The sequence below is a fragment of the Amphibalanus amphitrite genome, unplaced genomic scaffold (genome assembly GCF_019059575.1).
Source record: "Amphibalanus amphitrite isolate SeventyFive unplaced genomic scaffold, NRLGWU_Aamphi_draft 000114F_arrow, whole genome shotgun sequence".
NCBI classification, from domain to species: Eukaryota; Metazoa; Arthropoda; class Thecostraca; order Balanomorpha; family Balanidae; genus Amphibalanus; species Amphibalanus amphitrite.
The window spans coordinates 152,320-174,874 of NW_024881609.1; the positions used below are offsets into that span (position 1 = coordinate 152,320).

General features: G+C 49.1%; 2 protein-coding genes across 5 annotated transcripts in view; both read left to right on the top strand.

The window, feature by feature from the left end:
- The first annotated feature begins 4,373 nt into the window (after positions 1–4,373).
- The window catches only part of LOC122381112 (ubiquitin carboxyl-terminal hydrolase 19-like), a 28,127-nt gene continuing 9,945 nt past the window's right edge, over positions 4,374–22,555 (top strand). The window contains exons 1-7 of one of the 4 annotated variants that reach the window (XM_043364935.1): positions 4,374–4,450; positions 9,609–9,717; positions 9,975–10,246; positions 10,589–10,980; positions 19,307–19,503; positions 20,995–21,101; positions 21,345–21,519. In XM_043364935.1, coding sequence (XP_043220870.1) covers positions 4,430–4,450; positions 9,609–9,717; positions 9,975–10,246; positions 10,589–10,980; positions 19,307–19,503; positions 20,995–21,101; positions 21,345–21,519 — 1,273 coding nt within the window. In that variant the 5' untranslated portion in view covers positions 4,374–4,429. Of the gene's footprint in view, positions 4,451–9,608; positions 9,718–9,974; positions 10,247–10,588; positions 10,981–14,918; positions 14,989–19,306; positions 19,504–20,994; positions 21,102–21,344; positions 21,520–22,555 lie in introns of those variants that run through there. The other 3 variants (XM_043364934.1, XM_043364936.1, XM_043364937.1) reach the window with 3 other exon arrangements.
- Positions 14,977–17,809, top strand: LOC122381113 (protein SHQ1 homolog). Its single transcript, XM_043364938.1, has 2 exons — positions 14,977–15,050; positions 15,969–17,809. The coding sequence occupies exon 2, from the start codon at positions 15,993–15,995 to the stop codon at positions 17,523–17,525; it is 1,533 nt and encodes a 510-aa protein (XP_043220873.1). The 5' UTR covers positions 14,977–15,050; positions 15,969–15,992; the 3' UTR covers positions 17,526–17,809.

The window sequence follows — 22,555 nt, forward strand, 5'->3', positions numbered from 1 at the left end:
CTTCAGGGCCCTCCAGAGCTGAAGCTACACCGCGGCTCTGCCGCGGATGGAGGGAAAACCAACAACAACAACAACAACAGCCAAATAATTTCGTTTACCATGAGTATGAGCCTGAAGGCCTAGAAGTGGACGCCTTGACCTTGTGGGCGCCCTACACCGCTAGTTCAGCACTCTGAAATTGAAAGATAGTCGAAAAATGATCCATCACCATTCACCAAACTATGTCAGTCAAATTCTGCAACAATGCATTCTCAGCCCTGTTCAAGTGTCTGCGGCCGCCGCGGCTCCCGCGGCCAAAAAGGCGGAGCTTAGCTGGCGGCCAATCAGGCGAGAGCAGCATTCTGGGTAATGCGTAGCTCTTCCTGCGGCTCCCGCGGTCGCTCGGGAGCGACCGCAGGGAAACTTCGACATAAACTGCGCGCGTGAGACAAAACATTGCGGATTTCGCTCTTTGTTTCGGTTGATTAGATACGTTGTTTAGGAATAATTGCTTCAAAAAGGTACTAATTGAAGTGATAAAGCCATTATATAGCCGTCACACACAAAATTTTGATCAGCATCTCCTTTCAAAATAATTGTGCCATTCTCGTCGCCGGCCGCAGCGGCCGCAGCCGCGAGGGTGTTCAACCTAACTGAAATTAGGCTCCGCCTCCCGGCCGCGGGAGCCGCGGCGGCCGCAGAGCACTTGAACAGGGCCCTCATTCTGGCAAAATATTTTAAAGGGACCATCCCACCTTAACATTAGTTTTGAGTTGAGATAGCCAAGTTTGCGGCCAGGCTCAGAAACCACCATTTATCCTGGTCGCAAACCCCGCAGCTTTATGGTGTTCAAGAAATTTCTTCCCTTTACTTGCAGGGTGGGACCAGCTTAGTCCCTATCTCTTAACCATTAGCGGTTTTTTGATGACGTCAGCAGTCATTTCAACGCCCGCCATTCCTTGAACCCGAGTTTTGCTGACCTTGAGCTCCCTTCTTTATCAACGTGAAATCCGTCGTCGGCGCAGTGCTGCCAGATTTGGAGGATTTCCGCAAATCTGGAGGATTTTGAACTCTATTTGCGGACAAATTTCGCTTTTGGAGGATTTTTTATTCTGGAGGAAAATCTGGAGGATTTGTCGCCCGATTATTATGCTCAATTTCATGGAAAAATATAACACATTCAAGACTCAAAAGGCATATTCCTGCCCAGCGTCACCCTACCCGTTAGGATATATCTTCGCCCTTTATCACTGTGAGACTGGAATGTCTCAGTCTGTAGCTAAATCTAGTATCTACGAATAACATGGTGACTATTTGTTCCTCCTACTTCGTGTACGATTGTGCCGTATGTTTGTGAGGGTACCGAACTACTGGCGGAACTAAGGGTGACATTTGGGGCAAATGCCCCCCCCCCCCTGCAGCGCCCGAAATCGACGAAAGTTTTCGTTTTTTCGAGGATAAAACGAAAACTTAAATTTTATTAGATAAAAGTATCTCTTAAACTGCACAGCAGTGCAAAAGGAATCGTAATCCGATGAGTTTTTAGAATTTGGAGAAACTTTTTTGGGGGTAGGTATGCCCCCGCAGCGTCCAAGACCGCCTTTCTGGATCCGCCAATGGGATTTGGAGGAATCTGGAGGATTTGTGAAACTGATCTGGAGGATTACAGCCTTCTCCACCTGGCAGCACTGCGTCGGCGCTGATAGTATTCTATGACCGTGGGCGCTGAGAAAGCCTGTTGCTTTTCATTTTAATTTGAATATTAGAAGATATACCCACCACTGGAACTTGGACTGATATTATACCCAAGGCCATATATATTATACCAAGGCCGATGATGATCAAGCTGCCTGCTATATCTGGAGCTTGGTGTTGAACTTTAACATGGAATAAAAAACAAAATATCAAAGCAAACTGGATATGGTACTGCAAGTTAAAGTCCAAAGAAATTTGAAGAGCTGACAATTGACATTAATTCTTTTCCTGCAAGGCTTTCATATGGAGATCACACCATGAAGAAATATTTTTGATGTTAACAGTTGAAAGGGGATTGATCTTCCAGTTTTGACGAAAGACGCTGCTGACTGTCTTTGGAAAAGGATGTCGGCATGAGGTGCAATTGTGCTTGTGAAGTGGTTATAACTGGTCTTTTCACAGTATTAAATTAAATGTGCCATTGCAGCCAGGTGTGTTATCATGTAAGGTAAAATCAAAACTACAATGTTGGTTTTACGAGCATTGAGAAGGCTGGTAGGTAACATCTGCCTGTGCTCGTAAATCATGCTGCCAAAGTATTCTAAATTAATTTTATCATACACTTTTGTTGTCCAGAATGGTTGCACTATTGTTTGGTATCATATTATTCCATGTAAATATGGTAGTGTAAAGTCCGACCAACATGTTACCAGATTTGAAGCTGTTACATTACCTAAGTACCTGTTTTTTACTGGCGTGGTGAATGTCACCTGGATTTTGTTTTGAGGTGCAGACCTAGTAACTCTGACTACATGGGTTTGAAGCTATTATCTATTCTGTTTTTACTGGCCTGGTGAATGGCGACTGATGTTGTCTGTGGATGGCACTGAAACAAATTTTGAGTGTCATGTACAGTGTTTTATTTTAATACAATGCTGAGGGCTGAAAGTTGTCTTGTTTAGAGTGGTGAAAGTTCAGGATATGTTAGCCACCATGGTGGGTCAGAGTTAATGTGTTGCACTGCAGTCAGTTCGGCTTCGGCAAGCACACGGATGGGCATACGCATCAAGACCTGCTCTGCCATACTTTCAGCCAATTTTACCTAGGTAAGTATTTTCTTTTTTTCTGCCAAAAGCTATGACATTGTGAATTTCAGTGCTGTGGCCTGTGTGTAGCTTTCAGGAAAGCAATTCTAAATAAAGCTCTGATAAAGTGCAAAATCAGCAATGCAGCCCTCTAATACATTTTCTACAACATCTTACTTGTTCCTTGCATGGAGAGAAAAATGCAATGTTATGAATTCGTTTATTCACATAATTTGACAAGCATGCAGTTACCTGCTACTATCACTGCAGAAAACATCAGTTGATCAAACACAAGACACAACAGAAGTTTACAACATAGGGCTGCTGAACCTGCTTCCTCCCACCACAGTTGATGCCATTTCCTAGCCTGGCTTGATGTGAGCACTGAATAGCTGCTTTGTCTAATTACAGCTCACTACCATTCAACTTAAACTGCTCTCTTTAAAGTAAGAGTGAGAGCGTTCAGTGTTCATAGCAGCTCGACACACGACAGACAACAAACATCTTGACAAACCAACCAGTTTTTGATTTGGCTAATGATTTATGTGCTTGTTGTATCATGGCCAAACTACTTTAACAGCAATAATCCCTGTTTCATCTTGATCTTGCTTTTATTTCCATTTGAACTCAGATCTTGAAACAATCATCTGAAGTGATATCAGATACTGGCTTCTGTTTCTCTTGAAAGCAAGTTAAAACAACAATGATAAACTAAGGCAGGAGATGTGAGCTGTGGCAGTAGATTTTTGATTCAACATATGTCAACCTTATATTGCTTGAGACCTCTGTGACAGACAAACAAATATTTATAGTTTTTTGATAGTTTGGATTCTTGGCTTGATTTAGCAGATCAGCTGTGAACCTTGACTTTGATATCACATAAATGTCATGGTACCCGAACGAATCCTCGCATGACATTTCTTCGTAGCACAATTTTTCGTCCGCATTTCTTCGTCTACAAATCTTCGTCGGTGCATTTATTTGTCCCTCAATGCTTACTCTTGCATATATTTGCGTTGAAGAAGAAATGCGAGCCGATTTTCATATACCCTGATGCGAGACAAAGTAATGCGATACGAATAAATGCCCTGACGAAGATTTGCAGACGAAGAATTGCGATACGAAGAAATGCCATAAGAAGAATTGTCCTGGAATCCTTTATTGGTCATCATATATTGACCTTGATAAGATAAACGCATCAATCGCGCAATATTTGTCGCACTTTGATACCAAACTATTGCTTCCAAATGCCGACGTAAAGAAAACCTTTATGTGACGTCATAGAAACAGCGGAGTTCCAAAAAAGTAAACAAAAATAAAAGTCTTATATCTCGAAAACGGGTGAATATTTTCCGGTAAAATTTGGTAGATGTTCATTTTCGCTCTTTGTGATTCACGCTACATCACTTTTATGCCAATTCATTAACTTTTTTGAAGGTGGGAGGGTCCCTTTAATTTAGCTGCTTCGCTGTCGAAACAGCGCATGAAAGACAAAAGATACTAATTGTTGTGGAACCATGTTGTTATGTCGTTGAAGTAAGCCAGTTTTATTCATGCAACTAGTTTGTGTTGCAGAAACAGTTCAATCAGCTGTTCGTACTCAAGGCCGCGTTTCTATTCTCTCTTGTGTGTTTATTCTCGCGTTTCCCCTCTGTGTGTTTTCAGCGCGGATGCAAGACAAAGGCCTCGAGGTAGATTTATAAGTTTTTTTTTCATGATTTTCACTTTCCATGCATTTAGTTCAAACGGTCTATTGAGTAAAACTGAAGCTGAAATCCACACAACTTTCCAAGGATAAATTTTACTCCTTTCTATGCTTTATAACGTCCTAAATTGAAATCCATTTTTTCTGTAGCAAATATGATATTAATGATATTGTGTGGATTATATTTATTTGGTGAAGTAGGTATCTGTCATAAGCGTTCTTATCCTGTGTTCCATATGAAAGAAAATAGTTACCTAATATGATCAAAAGCAAAGTTAATGGTGTCCTTAATGGAATCATTCCTACAGGGTGTAGTGGAGTATCGGTAACCCTGGCGTTACCGGTAGTGTTTTCGTGCAAGGCTAAGCTTTCCTGGGTATCGGTAACCCTGGCGTCACCGGTAGCGTTTTCGTTCAAGGTTAAGGCTTCCTGCATTAGGCAGTATTAGGGCACCGTGACCGTGCCAAGCCGTAGCATGCTGTGACGTCACTGGGTAAGAGAACGTACCACGCTATCAGTATCGACTGAGACTCAGATAGACTCAGAACGACTCAGGCAGACTCAAATCAAACTGACTCAGGCAGACTCAAACTGACTCAGGCAGACTCAAACTGACTCAGACCGACTCAACCGACTCAAATAGATTCCGATCGACTCAGATCGACTCAGAACGACCCAAACTGACTCAGACCGACTCAACCGACTCAAATCGATTCAGATCGACTCAGACCGACTCAGAACGACTCAACCGACTCAAATAGATTCCGATTGATTCCGATCGACTAAGACAGACTCAGAACGACTCAGGTAGACTCAAACTGACTCGACCGACTCAAACTGACTCAACCGACTCAAATCGATTCCGATCGACTCAGATCGACTCAGAACGACTCAGGCGGACTCAAACCGACTCAAATCGATTCCGAGCGACTCAGGCAGACTCAGAATGAATCAGGCAGACTCAGACAGACTCAGAACGACTCAGGCAGACTCAAACCGACTCAGGCAGACTCAAACTGACTCGACCGACTCAAACTGACTCAGACCGACTCAAACTGACTCAGACCGACTCAACCGACTCAAATCGATTCCGATCGACTCAGACCGACTCAGAACGACTCAGGCGGACTCAAACCGACTCAAATCGATTCCGAGCGACTCAGGCAGACTCAGAATGACTCAGGCAGACTCAAACAGACTCAGAACTACTCAGGTAGACTCAAACCGACTAAAATCGATTCCGAGCGACTCAGAAAGGCTCAGAACGACTCAGGCAGACTCAAACCGACTCAGGCAGACTCGGGCCGATTCAGATAGACTCAGGCAGACTCAAACCGACTCAGGCATACTCAGACTGATTCAGCTCGATTCCGAGCGACTCAGAAAGACTCAGAACGACTCAGACAGACTCAGGCGGATTCAAATCGACTCAACTGACTCAAATAGAGTCAGTTTGAGTCTGCTTGAGTCGGTTTGAGTTTGCCTGAGTCGTTCTGAGTCTGTCTGCGTCGATCGGAATCGATTTGAGACTGTTGAGTCGGTCTGAGTCAGTTTGAGTCGTTCTGAGTCGGTCTGAGTCGATCGGAATCGATTTGAGTCGGTTGAGTCGGTCTGAGTCAGTTTGAGTCGTTCTGAGTCGGTCTGAGTCGATCGGAATCGATTTGAGTCGGTTGAGTCGGTCTGAGTCAGTTTGAGTCGTTGTGAGTCGGTCGAGTCAGTTTGAGTCTGCCTGAGTCGGTTTGTGTCTGCCTGAGTCGTTCTGAGTCTGTCTGAGTCGATCGGAATCGATTTGAGTCGGTTGAGTCGGTCTGAGTCAGTTTGAGTCGTTCTGAGTCGGTCTGAGTCGATCGGAATCGATTTGAGTCGGTTGAGTCGGTCTGAGTCAGTTTGAGTCGTTCTGAGTCGGTCTGAGTCGATACCGTTCTCTTACCCAGTGACGTCACAACATGCTTCGGCTTGGCACGGTGGCCTAATACTGCCTAATACAGGAAACCTTAACCTTGAACGAAAACGCTACCGGTGACGCCAGGGTTACCGATACCCTTTCCTGTATTAGGCCGCCGTGCCAAGCTGAAGCATGCTGTGACGTCACTGGGTAAGAGATGATAACGTACCACGCTATAAGTATCAACCGACTCAGAACGACTCAAACTGACTCAGACCGACTCAGCCGACTTAAATTGATTCCGATCGACTCGGACAGACTCAAAACGACTCAGGCAGACTAACTGACTCAGGCAGACTCAAGGTGACTCGACCAACTCAAACCAATTTAGATCGACTCAGACTGACTCAAACTAACTCAGACCGACTCAACCGCCTCAAATCGATTCCGATTTCCGATCGACTCAAATCGATTCTGATCAACTCAGACAGACTCAGAATGACTCAAACTGATTCAGGCAGACTCAAACCGACTCAGGCAGACTCAGACTGATTCAAATCGATTCAGGCTGACTCAGATAGACTCAGAATGACACAAACTGACTCAGACCGACTCAACCGACTCAAATCGATTCCGATCGACTCAGTAAGACTCAGAACTATTCAAACCAACTCAGGCAGACTCAAACTGACTCGACCAACTCAAACCGATTCAGGTCGACTCAGACAGACTCAGATAGACTCAGAACGACTCAAAATGACTCAGACCGACTCATCACTCAACTAACTCAAATCGATTCCGATCGACTCAGACAGACTCAGAACGACTAAAACCGACTCAGACAGACTCTCACTGACTCGACCGACTCAAACCGATTCAGATCGACTCAGACAGACTCAAATCGATTCCGATCGACTCAGACAGACTCGGAACGACTCAGGCAGACTCAAACCGACTCAATCACACTCAAACTGACTCGACCGACTCAAACCAATTCATATCGACTCAATCCGACTCAGCTAGACTCAGAACGACTCAACCTGACTCAGACCGAATCAACTGACTCAAATCGATTCCGATCGACTCATACAGACTTATAATGACTCAGACTCAGACAGACTCAGTCAGACTCTAACCGGCTCAACCGACTCAAACTGATTTAGACTGACTCGGACAGACCCAGCGGTGACCTGAATCATCCGACCTGAATCGGTTTGAGTCGGTCGAGTCAGTTTCAGTGTGCCGAGTCGGTTTGAGTCTGCATGAGTCTGTCTGAGTCTGCCTGAGTCTGTCTGAGTCGATCGGAATCAAATTGAGTCGGTTGAGTCGGTCTGAGTCAGTTTGAGTCGTTCTGAGTCTATCTGAGTCGGTCTGAGTCGATCTGAATCGGTGTGAGTCTGCCTGCGTCGGTTTGAGTCTGCCTGAGTTGGTTTGAGTCTGCCTGAGTCTCTCTGAGTCGTTCTGAGTCTGTCTTAGTCAATCGGAACGATTTTAGTAGGGTGAGTGGTTCTCAGTCAGTTTGAGTCGTTCTGAGTTTATCTGAGTCGATCTGAGTCGATCTGAGTCGATCTGAATCGGTCTGAGTCTGCCTGAGTCTGTCTGAGTCGTTCTGAGTCTGTCTGATTCGATTAGAATCTATTTGAGTCGGTTGGGTAGGTCTGACTTAGTTTGAGTCGGTCTGATTCGATCTGAATCGGTTTGAGTCGGTCGAGTCAGTTTGAGCCTGCCTGAGTCGTTCTGAGTCTGTCCGAGTCGATCGGAATCAATTTAAGTCGGTTGAGTCGGTCTGAGTCAATTTGAGTCGTTCTGAGTCGGACTGAGTCGATCTGAATCGGTTTGAGTCGGTCGAGTCAGTTTGAGTCTGCCTGAGTCGGTCTGAGTATCCGAGTCTCAGTCGATACTGATAGCGTGGTACGTTATCTTCTCCTACCCAGTGACGTCACCGCATGCTTCGGCTTGGCACGGCGGCCTAATACAGGAAACCTTAACTTTGAACGAAAACGCTACCTACCGGTGACGCCAGGGTTACCAATACCGTGTAGTGGTAGGTAATGAAATTATCAGGACATCTTTTTTTTGTCATATCTGCTCACCCAGTTTCTTTTCTGATATGCAGGAAATTTGGATGAATGTGTGCCTGTTGAAAGGTCATTTTGGAAAATTTGACCTCTGATCAAGGTATGGCCTGGCCGGAAAAGGTCATGCTGTCGATTTGTATCATCAACCTGAACACATTGAATTTGTTTTCATCGCTCTAGCGTGTCTCTATAACAGGTATTGCATAAAAACTGTTGGAACCTTTCATGACATGGTATGACCTCAGGGACATAAGGTGGGTCACGGGTGCAATTCTTCGGTTCAGAATGTCAATTTTACCTGTAACCTGATGTTTGAGTGTTTTTTTTTACATTTGTTCGGACCTCTCTCCAACGAGCATAGTCCTTAATTACAGGAGAGAGCACCTGCTCCTCCCCTTCGTCCTATCCCCAACCGCCAGGCTACGGCTGAAGTGGGAGCCTAGTCCTACCCACACCTGGTGACGCAGCCGGGGACGACGCCCGCGGAACGGGCGGAATCGGGAATCGAACCCGAAATTCGGCACTGCCCGTACCGCGGGTAGAATGACGTTTGTTCAAAAGAAGCTCCTTTGAATTTCCTCCCATGGACTTATAAAGGAGAGGGTGCAAGATTGACCCGACCTTAGGTTACCGATGTCAAAATTCCGAGATATACATTTTATAGATACTGTTACTCTTATCAATCGCTGAAGGTTTCAAGACGATCGTTTTAGTCGGATAAGCTATGAAGAGCATTCAGTTTTTCTGAGATGAGGTCATTTGAAGTGACCTGGTGACCTGACCTTTAGCGATCTGGGTCTAAAATTTGCACAACATGTGCGGAAAAGACGCATGAGCAGCTGTACCATAAACGGCGGCGATCTGCGAAAACCACAGGGGATGGGATTGGGGTGTCTGAACACCCCCATGATATTTTGCAACAGCTGACAACAGGTTAACAATAGACCGTGCAGCTCAACTGAAATCATGGCAAGATTACCATTAGTTGGCGTAGGTTGAAAATAGTCAATGAGCTTAACTTAAGTTTCAATATTTTCAACATTTTCATTCGTTTCGTTAGCATTTAGGTTATGGTGTCATCACAAAAATAATGTTCTGTGAAACTGTGACTCATCCATCTAGTAATGCAACTACATTTTCATTGGACTCTGGACGCTCCTTGACCGTTGCATTTTACCTAGATAATGCCTGATGCTACCAAGTCCAAGAAGAAGAAGAGTGGAGGAAGTGCAAAGAGTGATGGGTCATCACCTGGTCGGCAGGGCACTGCCCCAGCAACTCCGGTTAAAAGTAGGAATATTTTCCATCAAGAACATACCTAGTGAAACTGAGACATAGCTTGGATAATGCATTTTTTTCTTTTTTTACTGACAAATTGAATGCTGTTACCAACCAAAGTTTGTTGTCATCCAATCTTGCATCATTTTATTTGGCTAGCTTTAATCGTTTTTGTTTTCTCACTCTGCAGTTATGACCTGCGTGACCTTTCCATCTCTAGGAGATCTACATGCTGTGAGCGTTCTGACCCTCTCCTGCTCGGCCCGCAGAAGTGCTGCCGGCCGTGACGCACGAGTGGCGTGACGCCGGCAGCGAGGTGCGCGTCACGCTGGTGACAGGCCCGCTGGCCGGCGCCGGCCGCGTGCAGCTGGACTGCTCGGAGCGCCGGGTCCAGCTCCGGCTGCCGGACGGGCGCACCTGGTCCAGTCGGCTGTTCGCGGCCGTGCTACCGGACGGATCGGAGCACCAGCAGCGACCCGGCGGACGGATCCTGGTCAAACTGCTCAAACACGACCCCAGCCTCGCCTGGCCCAGCCTCGAGGTGAGTCGCGCGCCCGAGAGTCGCTTCCGAGTGGTGCCACTGTAGGCCAGTCTGTTACCCGGGAGGAGGATGAGACATTGATGTTTTCCTATGTGAAAGGCTTGTTGTATGTCTACTCTTAATTAACCATAGGCTCAGATTCAGAATCTATGCTAAAACGATTTTTAAGTTCAGAGTCACCGACTTGATCGGGCGATCGATCTGTCGCCTGATAAGGAATTCTGAGTAGACCACAAAATGTAAGTCGACCTAATCAAGACCCAATAACCTGTCCCAAAAAAACTTTACCACGGAACTTTGACTTTCTCGCTCAACGGGCTCATCTGATCTGCCATTTTCTAGCCGATGAAGATACCTCGTGTGAAGTCATCACCTGCTACCAAAGAGACACCTTCTACCAAGGAGATGAAGGAAAAGACTAACACCGAAAAGATCGAGGAGACTGCCGGCCGCACCTCGGAGCGGCCGGGCTCTCCGGCCCCTAACGGTGCCCCGCCGGGGCCGAATGACGCCCCACCGGGGCCAGATGACGCCCCGCCGGGGCCGGACGGTGAGCCGGGAGCGTCGCCCCCACCCCCGGCCGTCGTGGAGCCCGTGCTCCTGGACAACCTGAAGCATGACACGTTCGAGACAGACGCCGATATTCGCGTCTCAGTCTACCTCAGACATATCAAGAAGGAAACGCTCGCCATCAGTTACGACTCAGACAGCTTCAGCATGGTTTTCGGCACCAGGTGAGCTTCCCAGTCTCCGCTTTCGCTGTCAGGGGAAGAGAGCCACTGCGCGTGCATGGCGAGGCCACTCTGGATATTGTCCTCCCCACACTCAGTCGCAGTTATACATAAACATTTGTAGTGGCTTAAGTGACAGAGCCACTACTCGGTAACGATTTTCTCGCTCACAACTCCTTGGTTGTCAATTGTGGTTCCCAAGCTCTAGGCGACTCCACCACTCTGCTCCCGGTGTACAGACAACCGGGGAGTCGGTCCATCTGGTGATAAACGATCTCGCTCATGTGCCCGAGGCAGTGCGGCCCATCCAAGAGGATCACCCTGCTGTTCTCAGTCCTAACCAGCGTGACCACACCGACTCGCCAATCAAATCCACTCACTTCATCGACACCGGCAGCGCTCCACCCACGTTCGCCAGCCCACGCAAGCTGCCGCCCGACAAACTAACCGCAGCAAAGCAAGCACTCGATGTGCTGCTCAAAACAGGAGTGATCCGTCCGTCTAGGTCCCCGTGGGCCTCACCCATCCACCTGGTTCCGAAGAGTACCCCTGGTGAGTGGCGTGTCACCGGTCACGCCACTCCCTTCGTCACCCCCGTCACCACGCCCGTCACTTCATCACCAATGTCCATGTGTAACTGCGTCTGAGTGTGGGGAGGACAATATCCAGAGTGGCCTCGCCATGCACGCGCAGTGGCTGCCTGCTGACAGTCGTGATCGAAACAGCAGATGGGTGTATTATACACCATCGCATCTGACGGCCTTTTACCGGCACCTCTGAGCGCGCCACACACCGGTGACACCGGTGACGGAGCTCGCTCGCTTTGCTCGCTCGTAAAATACCATGCACATTAGGCACAATCCTCGGGCATAAAGGATATTTTTACTTGCCAATTTTCCACATTTTCTCAGGGCAAAGACCGTTTTAAAGAGGCTCGTCTGCCAGTGGGACCGAACCCACCGTCAGCCGCTGCCCGGGGCTGATTTCAGTAGCGGCGGAACACCTTCAATTAGGGGGGGGGGGGGCACTGCCGACTTTTGGTCCCATTCTTTCCATGCAATGCCCATAGGGCTAATGTTAAAATGCCCAAATCAAAGGGGGGCACGGTGCCCTCCCCGTTCCGCCGCCTATGGCTGATTTCCGAGGGACTTGCAAAAATGCTTATTAATTGAATGTTTTACGTAAAGCTAAGATCATTAGGTATATGTACCGACTTTGAGTCGCATTTGAATACAACATTCCAGCGTAAAAACTATCAAATGTTTTGAAAACTAAGCTAGTACCGAAATAATTGTTTTACCATGCATTGACAAAGGCTCAACCGAAATATAATCCCGTAGACCTTATTTTTTTTGGGGGGGGGCTTCGGCATGGAAGGGGGCCCAGTTCGCAGGTTGTGACCCCCACCCCCACCCCCATTCAAAAATTCTGTGTGTGCGCCCAGGGGCGGATCCAGGAAAACTCCAAGGGGAGGGTCATGAATCGAAGTGGTGCCCCTACCTATACCCAAAATTAAAAACTCAACGGATTTCGTCCACTTCATTTTGGTGGTGCCCCCATTTTCAGTTTTTTTCTTTTTATTTTTTATTTTTAGTCAGTATATCTTAACTCTTAGCCACAACCACATTTACCAATTGTAAGCAAGTAGGTATATATGAATGTGCTATGTGTATATATGTTGTGGACGCTGAGTAGTGAGTACTTACCAGGAACGTTATCAGGTAAGTGAATCGTTGTCAGTCCGACGAACTTGACCCTGGCGTCTAAAGGGTCTGTCCTTGACACTTCAGGCTTGTCAGGGGCACCAAAGTCCTTCCAGGGACACCACAAACCTGTCAGGGGCACCTACGGCCTTGTAGGGGCGCCACAGGCCCGCCGGGAAGCAGGGGCACCACAGGTCTAGCAAGTATACACGACAGGCCGGTCAGGGGCACAACGGGCCTGATGGGCCCATGAGCACCCCTAGGGGCAGGGGCACCACAGTCCTTCCAGGGGCACCGCAGGGCTGTGAGGGGCACCAGCGGCCTAGCAGGGACACCAGTCAACACAGGCCTGCCAGGGGCACCACAGACCTGCCAGGGGCACCAGAGGCCTGCCAGGAGCACCACCGACCTTGCAGGGGTAACTTGGGCCTGTCAGGGGCACCACGGGCCTGTCGAGAGGCACTTCAGGCATTTCAGGGGCACCATAGTCCTCTCCGGGCGCAGGGGTAGCAGGGGCACCAGAGGCCTGCCAGGGGCACTACAGGCCTAGCAAGGGCACCACTGGTCTATCAGGGGCACCACGAGCCTGTCATAGCCAGGCATCTCAGGCTTGTCAAGGCCCAGGGGCACCACAGGTCTGTGAGGGGCACCAGCGACCTAGCAGGGGCACCAGTCAACACAGGTCTGCCAGGGGCGCCACAGACCTGCCAGGGGCACCACAGACCTGCCAGGGGCACCACAGACCTGCCAGGGGCACCAGAGGTCTGCCAGGGGCACCACCGGCCTCGCAGGGGCACCTTGGGCCTGCCGAGGGGCACTTCAGACTTTTCAGGGGCACCAGTCCTCTCCGGGCGCAGGGGTACCAGCGGCCTAGCAGGGGCACCAGAGGCCTGCCAGGGGCACCACAGGCCTAACAAGGGCACCACGGGCCTGTCAGGGGCACCTCAGGCTTGTCAGGGCCCAGGGACACCACAGTCCTTCCAAGGGCACCGCAAGCCTGTCAGGGGCACCAGAGGCCTGCCAGGGGCACCACAGGCCTAGCAAGGCACCACAGGCCTAGCAAGGCACCACCGGCCTTGCAGGGGCGCCTCAGGCCTGTCAGGGGCACCAGGCCCGTGGTGTCCCTGCTAGGCCTGTGGTGCCCCTGGCGGTCCTGTGGTGCCCCTGTCAGGACTGTGATGCCCCTGATAGGCCGGTGGTGCCCCTGGCAGCTCTTTGGGCCCCCGGGCCTCAAGGGGGGGCCATGACCCATGTGACCCCCCCCCCCTTGGATCCGCCCCTGTGTGCGCCTGTCCCCCTTAATTGAAGGTGTTCCGCCGCTACTGTTTCAAACTATGCGTGTATGTGCTTGTGTTTGTCCGGTGTTTTGTATGAGCTTTACTGACTTGGTATTTTGCGGCACATTTCAATCAAAGTTTTTGAATGTTTGTTATGCGACAGATCAACTTTCTATCGATGGGCATTATACAAATCCCTAGGATGGCTACAATGAGCAAAAACGTTCAGTAAGCCCCTGAAGGTAACTTCGGGTCATTTTTCTGAACATTCTTTGAAATCGCGTGCGGCGAATCGGATGGTGTCATTTTCATCTTGATCTGCCCGGTAGTTGCTTAGTTTGATGGCTACATTATGGGGCAAATGCCCCTCTCGCAAGTCACAACGCCTGAAATCGTTTAAAGTTGTCGTCTTTTTCTAGAATAGAAAAAACTGAAACTTTTCTTGAAAGCGTTTGTTTTAAACTACACAGAATTGCATAAGGAATCAAAATCCGAGAAGGTTTTGGAGTTTAAATTTTTCGGGTGATGAACCCTCGGCCCTCCCCTCCCCCTCCAGCGTCCAAGACGCCTTTCTGGATCCCTTGAGGTGATCTGAGGCTGCTTCTATCTCACACCTTGTCTATCTCCACGGGTCATAAAATTAGTTGCGATGAATCGGACGGCGTTAGTTTCATTTCGATCGGTTTTGGTAAAATTCCTGGGTTTCAGGGTGGCTTTAACTGACTGTGTTGTATTTAAACCCGTTTTGTGATGTTTTACGGTGGTTTTATATTTCGAGGAATTTCTTTCACGAAGACGCTTACATCACGAAATTCCTCTTATAAGGTGTGAAAATTTCCAGCATTGACACGAATGTGTACGGCGTAGGTAGCGCCCCGGACGTTTCGATCGAAGGCTGGGTATGATTTGCTTGTCGCGTATCAACGAACGCTGTTACAAATTCTGCGCAGGTGATACGTTCCCGACGTTGCCATTGTTTGGGGCTGGCATACTGCCTTGGGGCTGGCAATGTTGTCGGTGGCGGGTGACTGGTGTGGTGAAACGTTGATGAATTTTGAATAATCCATTATATATTTTTGTTCGGATTAAGGCTTTAACCCGCGAGTTGCTGGGGGGGGGCGTTAAACGCCCCCACTTTTTTCGCCGGGCCATAGCATAAAAACGGCGCGCCGCAGGCGCGCCAAATTTTGGGTACCTGTAGGGAATTGATTGAAGTTTATTGTGACAAAGTTTCAAAAAAATCGGTCGGAAATTTTTTGAGATATCGAGGTTTTAGTGACGTCATGATTTCTGAGTTTTCGACCAAAAACGGCATATGTTCAAAAAATCATATAAAATCACAGAATAGACATACAGACATGCCGTAAACGCCATTAGACTGCCAATACCATGAATAATCAAATGGCTATCTTCGATTATTGATTATCGTTCCGCATTTTCCATAATCTTGAACTGAATCTTGGCAATTTTTCGTGACTACTTCACGACCATGATACATCAATTTCTTATATTGAACTTTTTGAGCCAAACACGAACACATATGATAAAATGAATGTCACTATCGTGTTCTACGCCCCAAATTACCTATTAAACATGTGTCACAGGCTGCGAATATCAGTTTTGATTTTCGGGGATATGTGCCTACCCGGTTGACCTGACCTTGACCCTGACCTATGCTTGACTGACCCCTACATGGAGCTGACACTCTTGTAGGCCTTATAAGATGGATTGTGCACCGTTTTCAAAGAGTTTATGGCGAGAGGCGCCCATTGCGAAGTCCTGAAGTCCATGCTACTGAAAGCCCGATTTCAGGTGTTTGACCTGACCTTGACCCGACCTGTGACCTCAAAATTCAACTTTAAAGTACTCATCTGAAGCGTCTCGTCGCGCTCTTTCGTTTGCCGCCTCGTGCGTTTCGCTGCGCCTATTGGTTCTCGAGTTATCGGCTGGGGGCGTTTAACGCCCCCCCCCAGCAAACGGTGGGTGGCGAAATACCCCAGCAACTGCCGGGTTAACTCATCAGACGACGCTGAAAATGCTGACGCCAAGATTCACCGTGTCTCAAGAGGAGGATGTCGTCATCATAGAAATAGAAGCACCTTTTGCTCATGTGAAGGATACGGAGGTTTTTATGGAGGGGAACTTGTTCACTTTCCACTCATCGCCTTACTACCTGAGGCTTCACTTTTCTGGATGCATTGTTGAAAATGAGAAAGCATCTGCCAAATTTGATGCTGATAAAAGGGGATTTGTTGTTCATGCTCCAAAAGTCAACAGCGGAGAACACTTTGAAAATTTAGACATGTTGACTTCACTGCTTTTGCCAAAAGGAGAAAGAAATGTCCATAAAAATATTGAGGAGATATATGCTGAAGTGGAAAATGATGAAGATGATGTTGGAACAGATATTGATTGGTTTGTGTCCCAAGAAATGCCTGGCGAGGATGTAGTTTCTTGCGGATCAAGGTATGGATTTGCAAACAAGCACCTGGGAGTGTTCACACGCCTTCAGTCAGAGTTAAGTGAAGTTGTTGATGTTCAAGACCCAGATGCCAAAAGTGCAGTCCAGAGATCAGCAGAGAGGAAAAGCCAAGAGCAAAAGGACTTTGATGATAACCATTACCTTGCTGATATGTTTGAAGAAGATGAATCGCTGGCTCATGTGCTTGACATGAAATCTCCGGCACTGTTTGGTCCAAATGACCTGGACCAGGAGCAAAAGGATCTGATGCTGAACTTGAAGCCAAAGTTCTTCAAACTGGACCCACCAGAAATGAGAGAAGCTGGACTAGCTCTTGTTGATGTGATGTTTGCTTTCTGCTATGAGAGAAGGACCACAGTAGGTGAAGGGAGCGTTGAATCAGGCTGGTGCATCAGCAAGCTGAGCTCCAGTCTCTCCTGGCTGGAGAGACACACAAGTCTCAAAGAAACAGTGGTGACATGTATGAGAAGAAGCCTGTGCTACCCACTATACAGGAACTGGAGGCTATCCTGCCAGGTCCTTGATGATCTGCACTGGCTGTTCCGGGCAGGCAGAAAGCATCTGGTGAAAGCACTGCTGCAGGTCCATCAGATGCTGCTGGAGAGTGAGCCGCGCTACATCCTCAACCAGCTGTACATAGACGACATGTGCATGTGGCTGCAGCAGGTGGACGAGCCGGTCATCTCTGGCCTGTCTGACGCTCTGCAGGTCCTGACTGTGACAAAGGAGGATGTCGGCCTGGACCTGGTGGAGCTGGAGGCTGCAGCAGGCCTGGTGCTAGCTGAAACACAGTCACAGCAGAAGGACCTGGCTGATACAATGGGTGGTCTGGCTCTGGACAGTGATGACAGTGAAGACAGTGAGAGCAGCTCTGACAGTGACGATGACAGCAGCAGCAGTGACAGTGAAGAGACTGATAGTGAGGACACTGATACAGACAGTGAAGATGACATTAAGTCAAGGGGTGAAGATGGAACCAGTGCCAAGAGTGAGCATGGTGATGACATGAAGGGTGGACATGGTGATGCCAACAGTGAAAACGAAACTAATGATAAAGGTACATGTATCACTGGCGATGGCAGGTGATACTTGATGCCTGGAAAGGGTGGAATGGGGTGTTAATTCATTGTAAGACTAGGTCATATACATCTAGTTCTTATGAAAAAGCTGTCATTTTGAAAAGCTTTTCTGTTTTGAACTGTGTTTGTCTGTCCTTATTGGTGTGATGAGTACTGAGCACTGAGAATGGTTCGTATGGATATTTTGTGGTCACGTGTCTGCGATTATCATATCCATAGTCGTTTATGAATCAGTTTGTCCGTTTTATGAACGTTTACGCTATGGTGCCAATAAATGTCCTATTTTGCCTTTTTGTGAGTTCTTGCGGCACGTCCGATGCCGAGTCGGTTCGAAGTCAGGGGTCGTGTTTGATGTGCGGCGCACGCCATATACAGTGCGCAATCCAGTGCATCCTACTACCTACTACTCACTGAGGAACTGCGTCCTTAGACTTCCGATCACTTTGATCTCTGATTCCGTGAAATCGATGGGCCAGCAAATTACTGACTCTTCATATATTTTCTAGTCTCTTTATAGGAAACTGATAAAGTTTCACCTTCATAGTTCATAGCTAATGTTCCCTCAATGAATCATCGTTGAGCGTATCACAAGTATCGAAGTTCTCGTTGAATGAATACCGCTGAGAGTGGATAGGCGTTGGAAGGTGGTTGATTGTTTGTGCCTAGCAGTGCACCATAATATAAAGTAAGGCCTTGAGGTCCCTTTCTAATGCACATGGAATATGTCGCCGACCGACGGCTAGTTGACAGCCTCCTGATAGGATGACGAGGTAGGATGATGCTCAGACGGCGTCCCGAATCACTCCACCAGATGGGGTCGATTTATGTCTTTTCCCCGACTGAGGGAGGAGGGGCGGCATAGCTCCGTCGAGGGGACTACATGTAGAGAGATGAAGCATAGGTATGGCATCACTAAAGCAATTTCTACATTACCAGAATCGCTGTCGATATTACTACGGAGCTCTGAAACCCTGCCGACCAACTGGTGTGAGTACACCACATAGGCGATATCACAGTGGCCACCGGCTCCTGGCGGCGTTGTTTCTTTGTCGGAGCGCCAGTTCCCCACCTCTCTTCTCTGACAGTGACCGCCGATTCCTCACAGCTATGCGTCTGTGTTCAATCTCGCAGTCCCGTATCGCAATGTCCGCCGATTCCTGAGTCTGTCTAATCTCCCTCTCCCTCTGTCCCCCGTCACTGGCGGTGTCTGATTCCGCTCTCCCTATCTACTCTCCTTCCCGGCCTCTCCCCCTGTGTAACAGCGACCGCCTGTTCCTGGCTCCACTGTCTGTGGCTAGTTAACATCCCTTCCCTCTCTCTCTCCTGTGTAACAGCGACGGCCGATTCCTGGCTCCACTGTCTGTCTAGTTTTCATCCCTTCCTCCTCTCTCCTCCACAGCGGTCGCCGATTCCTGGCTCCACTGTCTGTCTAGTTTTCATCCCTTCCTCCTCTCTCCTCCACAGCGGTCGCCGATTCCTGGCTCCACTGTCTGTCTAGTTTTCATCCCTTCCTCCTCTCTCCTCCACAGCGGTCGCCGATTCCTGGCTCCACTGTCTGTCTAGTTTTCATCCCTTCCTCCTCTCTCCTCCACAGCGTTCGCCGATTCCTGGCTCCACTGTCTGTCTAGTTTTCATCCCTTCCTCCTCTCTCCTCCACAGCGTTCGCCGGTTCCTGGCTCCGCTATACGTGTCTAATTTCCATCCGCTCCCTCCCTACGTGACAGTGACTGCCGGTTCCTGGCGGCGCTGTGTTTCTGTCTAATTTCTCCTTCACCTTTCGTTTCGTAGTGACCGCCGGTTTCTGGCGGCTCGCGGCCAGCTGGACGAGTGCTTCCTGTTTCGCTGGACGGTGCCGCTCAAGGGCCGCGTGCTGCCCGACCTGTGCTGCCATAAGGTGACCAACTCTGCAGTCGAACTCCGTCTGGTGAAGGCTATACCGGGCCGATGGAACGCGCTACGACCGCCGGCGCCGCCGCCTGCACCAGGTCAGTGACGGTGACGGGTGAGGGAGAGGGTGGGACACGATTCCCGGGGTCTCAGCGGACCAGATGGTCGCCCCGTCAGTCAGAAGTATCTTAATTTATCCCTCTCTTTCTCCTTTGTTCGCATTACACAGAGCCTGTCGACTGACCTCTTATTTACCCTCTTGCGTGTTTTTTTTTTATCTTGATCTATTGCTGCTCGGAGACATGTGGTTTTACAAGTTACAGATAATCAACGCTGCCATTGTCGCAGTTTATCACTCGTATGTTACCCCATGGATTTTTTTTTTGTGTGTGTGTGTGTGTCTGTTTCTGTTCTGGTGGATCATGCAGTACCCCGTCACGGCCGCTGGGTTCCTGTCCCCGTGACCTAGGGATTACCGGTACTTTCTGACCTTTACACGTCCCCCACTGGGGGTTTACCATACCGCCTACCACTTGCATTGCATCCCGCGCCTGTACCCTGGCTCCTGCTCCGCCGTATATCCTGCTTTGCAACTGCTCGGTTGCTTTGCCCTCACTGATATTGACTCTGGATGCCAACAATGTTACCCCAGCTGACGAGATATCAATATTAATGACCAGTTGAAACTGCATAGATTTCAGAACCTGCGTAGCATCAATAACAATATCGCACCATATCAACACCGCTGTTCCCTAATGCCCTACTATCACGCTCTTTGCAGATAGAGCGATCCGTGCAGGAGCGGTTGGTGTGAGCATTTACTGTATGCCTGGCCTATTCAAATACATTAGCCAGAGGGGTGTGGTAATAACTGGTGTAAGCAAATTGACCACGGTCAAAAATGTATTACCAGAATGCACTTAAGCCAACATTTTGGGATGGTCTCGTTCCTAAGTCGGCTAAGAGCTTCGGTCCAGAAAATAAATTTATCGTTGGCATACAGTAAAATACATACCAAACTCGGCCGGTGATAAATTTTCAAGACCTCAGTCCTTACTGATTTTTGAACTCGGCCTTCGGCCTCGTTCAAAAATCCAGTAAGGACCTCGGTCTTGAAAATTTATTTACACCGGCCTCGTTCAGTATTATATATTGCCGTCCGCCGGGGGAGGGGTGCAGTGATTCAGACGCACTCGTTGTGATCACTCATCCGTCATGCTTTCCCTATCCGGCCAGCTCCCTCATCCTGCTTGTCGGCGACCGTAGCTCTAACGTCAGACTGATATCTCCTGTCTGATTCACTCGACGGACCCTTCTCGCCCGGCCGAAACGTGGTGTCTCCGGGAGTCCCCTCCCGCCCGACCCCCCTCCCAGTGATAGTCCGTTGTTCGGTGACGCCAACTGTCGGGCCGTATCGGCCGGTCCGGCTCGGTCAGTTTGTCAGTTGAAGGAGTGTAGTGATGGGAGACGCATCCTGTGGTAGCAGCTGACAGTGCCTCCGAGCTGTGTCAGTGTGTCAGTGAGCTTTGCGGGGTGTGTAAGAGCTGTCTCTATTGGATGTCGGACTGACTGTACGATGGTGTCGCCAGTGCCCGCCGCGGCCGCCGCGTCCCGTCGCTCGCCGTCGCGGCTCTCCGAGAGCGCCGCCGTGCCGGATCCTGCCGGCGGCGGCGACCGGCCTGACCCTCCCACCAAGGTGAGAGATCCATGAGCTGAAGTTGGTGGGGCAGAGGCGGTAGATGGATCCTGTCTGAACGACCGTTTTAACGTAGTATGCTGCATGCATGTTGCTAAAGCCGACGAACCAGCTGATCGATTCTGATGAATTTTCTGTTGTAATGATTGGACTTGTAGTTGAGTGCCCTAGTACAATTATACAACACTTATCGATGCTCAGATGTGACCCATGGCTACATTCTGACCCGTTACTCCGGCACAGCTCGTTCGGCCGCCGTCGCCACTGCCCATCGCGCTGCCCCCGCCGCCGCCGCCGCCCGTCCTGGCACCCCTGGAGCGCGGCTTCACCGGTCTGGACAACATCGGTAACACGTGCTTCCTGAACTCGGTGATCCAGTGTCTGGCCAACACCCGCGAGCTGCGCGACTACTTCGCAGGTGCGTGATAAAGGCGGTGAACGACCTCTGCTCGAGATGGCTGATATAATTTTTTTTTTTATAAATTTAGTCCGAACCTTTTGATGGGAAGGATTCACCAGGACAGAGCCACCGCTAAGCGAAGCTTGTTGCGGTGACCCTGCCCTGTCTACCCTCCGATCGCGCAATTCCAGTTCTATGGCAGAATTTAGAGTCCAAAGTTTAAAGGTAGTGTGCCAGCTTTCCTGGACCGTATGGAGTTAATGGCCCAGATAAGGAGAACCGGATTTTTAGAACTTATCCATACCTTCAAAACTCATGGAAACGTCTTAAATTCTTCAAATTTTGAGTACCCCAGTGCGAAATTCGCCCCGACGGGTTGTCGGTCGTACCCCAACCACATTTCACACCACTATGAACAATAAATGCACACACTGAAATCGCTATTACCGATATGCTCATCCAATCAAGTTTCGATAAACCCGTTCATCATCATCTCCTGCGGTTTCGAACACGCCTGTCAGGTGGTGCGGTAGACCGCGCCCAAAGCCAGGGTCCCGGTAACGTGAGGTAGCCGAGTCGGGGCAGCGTGCGCTGACCCAAGCCGGGGCCGCGCGTCCTCCCGGTGTCATGTGATAGCCCGGGGCTGCCCGCGGGGATGCGGTAGACCGCGCCCAAAGCTGCGGCCCCGGCTTGGGTCAGCGCACGCTGCCCCGACTCGGCTACCTCACGTTACCGGGGCCCTGGCTTTGGGCGCGGCTTCTGCTCATACTTTGTGGTGCGGTGGTGGTGCGTCGGGCCGCGCGCTCTGACTTCGGCCAAGAAAAATGCGTCAGCTGATCATTGTCATTTCTGCCACTTGCGTGTGGTGAAATGGGGTCATAACTTAAGAGACGGCTTTTTCATATCAATTATTTTACATAAAATCATATTTCAAACCATAAATAATGTTCGACAGCCAAATAAAAGAAACAATACCAATACAGGCTTACAGTTTAAGGCTCGACATTGTGTTGTCTACGATTAGACAGCTGATAACTCATTCCCGTACGTCGTA

Coding starts and splice junctions, on each gene's coding strand:
- LOC122381113 (XM_043364938.1), top strand. CDS start 15,993: ATGCTGACGCCAAGATTCACCGTGTCTCAAGAGGAGGATGTCGTCATC.